The 2,435-nt window shown below is 39.4% G+C and overlaps 1 protein-coding gene across 15 annotated transcripts in view; it reads left to right on the top strand.

The window, feature by feature from the left end:
• The window catches only part of Cdc42bpa (CDC42 binding protein kinase alpha), a 218,968-nt gene that overhangs the window by 156,734 nt on the left and 59,799 nt on the right, over positions 1–2,435 (top strand). For all 15 annotated transcript variants that reach the window (XM_005348974.3, XM_026779693.1, XM_026779691.1 and 12 more), the window contains one exon: positions 2,121–2,245. In XM_005348974.3, coding sequence (XP_005349031.1) covers positions 2,121–2,245 — 125 coding nt within the window. The remainder of the gene's footprint in view (positions 1–2,120; positions 2,246–2,435) is intronic.

Here is a 2,435-nt window from a genome sequence, read left to right as displayed (position 1 = left end):
TGTTTTCTCATGGATCATAGATAGTCTATCTCATTTAAATACTAAATTTCAACATAAACTGAGTCAAATATCCAAACAGAAACAGACACTGAGGCATGAGTTTCTGGGTATCTGGTGATGGCCAAGGGGAAAATGTCTCCAGTTTGTGCTGGCAGACTTCTCCCGAGCATGGGGCCTGTCCTGGAGTATAGTTGACACACCCAGTGTCGATACATATAAGACAACAGATTTCCCCTGTCTCAGCAGATAGGACTTGCAAACAATTCTTGTATGGGATGGGACTCTGTGCCCACTTCCCCACCCCTTTGCTGGAATTTCGACAAGCTTGAGTCTGGGCAGGTCTTATGTGTGTTCATTGGACTCCAAGCTTTTTTAGTATATTTTGTTTTTTCCTGTTTTGTTTGTTTGGATTTTTTAAGAGAGAGAAATAATATGAAGTTTGTAGACGGAATCTGAAGGGAAATGGGGGATGGGAAAATATGATAAAAACATGCTGTATAAAATTCTCAAAGAATAAATAATTTAAAAAAAAAAGACTGACAGCTGAGCTCTCAGGAGAAAAGAAAAGCCACATTCCAAAGGTTGAAAAAGTAACTGCCATAGTAAAATGTTACATTTTAATTTCATAAAAGAAACCAGTAAATAAAATGTTTCAAGCATATCACACATTCTTGGTGGATCATGATTTAGCTTACAAACCTGGCTATTTTTGTTCTTTTGTTTTGTTTTTGTCTTTTAGCATGTTGAAATAAATAGAAATTTCAACAGTGGGAAGTTTGTTTTGAAGTATTTGCGTGGTATATGTGTGTATGTGTGCTTGTACATGCACAGGTAGGTGAGTGGAGGCTAGATGTCCCTCTTTAATTTTTTAGCTAAGGTCTCTCCCTGAACCTGGAGGGAGTCACCGCTTTGGCCAGATGGCCAGTGAGCAGCAAGGGTCCTCTTACTCTACCTCTGCGTTGGGGTTGCAGATACCAGCTACACCCTGCCACACTTAAACTTTTTACATGGTGCTGAGGCCCAGAACTCAGTCCTTATGCCCGCACACCAAAAATTTATTTATCTATCTATCTATCTATCTATCTATCTATCTATCTATCTATCTATCTATCTATCTATCTATCTATTTGCTGGTTTTTCAAGACAGGGTTTCTCTGTGGCTTTTGGAGGCTGTCCCGAAACTAGCTCTTGTAAACCAGGCTGGCCTACCTCTGCCTCCCAAGGGCTGGTATTAAAGGCAAGTGTGCACTGCCACCACCCAGCCCAAAAATTTATTTTCATTCCCCGATCACAAATTTATTAAATTTAGGTACAAATGTTTATATTTAAAATGAAAGAGCATCATTTTAAAATAATGTATTTTACAAAGAAAGTTATATGATTAAAATTTTTTTCTGGAGAACACATAACAAAAGATTGCTGTTGAGGTCTGGTAGTCGTTGAAGTTGGGTGTTGGGCTCATGAGAATTCACTTACAGTACCCATTTTTGTTTCTTCCTATTAAGTACATTATCTATTTTATTTCATTTTCTATGTTCTTTTGAACTGGTACACAGTTTCATTTTATTTTTTAAATCTTTATCTCTATTTTATGTTTATGGATGTTTTGCCTGCCTGTACACATCATCTGTACACAGTGCTATAGAGGCCAGAAAAGGGCATCATATCTCCTGGGCCACTGTGTGGGCTGCTTTTCAGAGGATCTGGGTTTTGACCTCTAGGACCACATGGTGACTCGAAACAATTTTTGTCTGTTCTTGTGATTCTTTACAAGATCTTCTAAAGTTAACATGCAATTGCAGAAAAGAGGTGAGAGGGAGAGAGGAGGGAAGAAGGAAGAGAGGATGTTACCTGGAGAATTGGTTGATTTTTTTTTTTCAGGTAGATGAAGAATATTCTCAATTAGAGCCAATTTCGTGTAGGGTGTGAGGAAAAGCAAAGAAAGCAGGAAAATTCAAGGTGCTCATTATTACCAAATTCTGTCTTCAGTGTGGTATGGAATAATAAAATTATGAACATTTTTAGTGGAAGATTATGCATTATTAGATGGAACAACAGGTGTCTAGGTATTGTGAAGTCCTGTTCCTAAAAGCCACTTATGCCTTCACACTGCCTTCCAGCTGACCACGTTGTATGAGAGCTTAAGTTTGCGCAACCAGCACTTAGAAGAAGAGGTCAAAGATCTAGCAGACAAGAAAGAATCCGTTGCCCACTGGGAAGCCCAAATAACAGAAATAATCCAGTGGTGAGTGCTCTTCCAAACGTGCTGCTGTGGGTGGTGTGGGCTGTGGACCCTGAGAAGTTCCTAACCCTTCCTCGTCTTAGTTTGCCATTGAAAGCAGGGTCAGAGTGGGAAAGGTGAACCTTTAAAGGACTCAAGAAACATGTTCGCCATTGTCCTTGGCTTCTCAGCAACCCTCATTGTCCGCCATATT

This window comes from Microtus ochrogaster, chromosome 6 (assembly GCF_000317375.1).
Source record: "Microtus ochrogaster isolate Prairie Vole_2 chromosome 6, MicOch1.0, whole genome shotgun sequence".
Taxonomy (NCBI): domain Eukaryota; kingdom Metazoa; phylum Chordata; class Mammalia; order Rodentia; family Cricetidae; genus Microtus; species Microtus ochrogaster.
The sequence above is the reverse complement of the archived record's forward strand: the minus strand, read 5'-3'. Positions and strand labels throughout refer to the sequence as shown.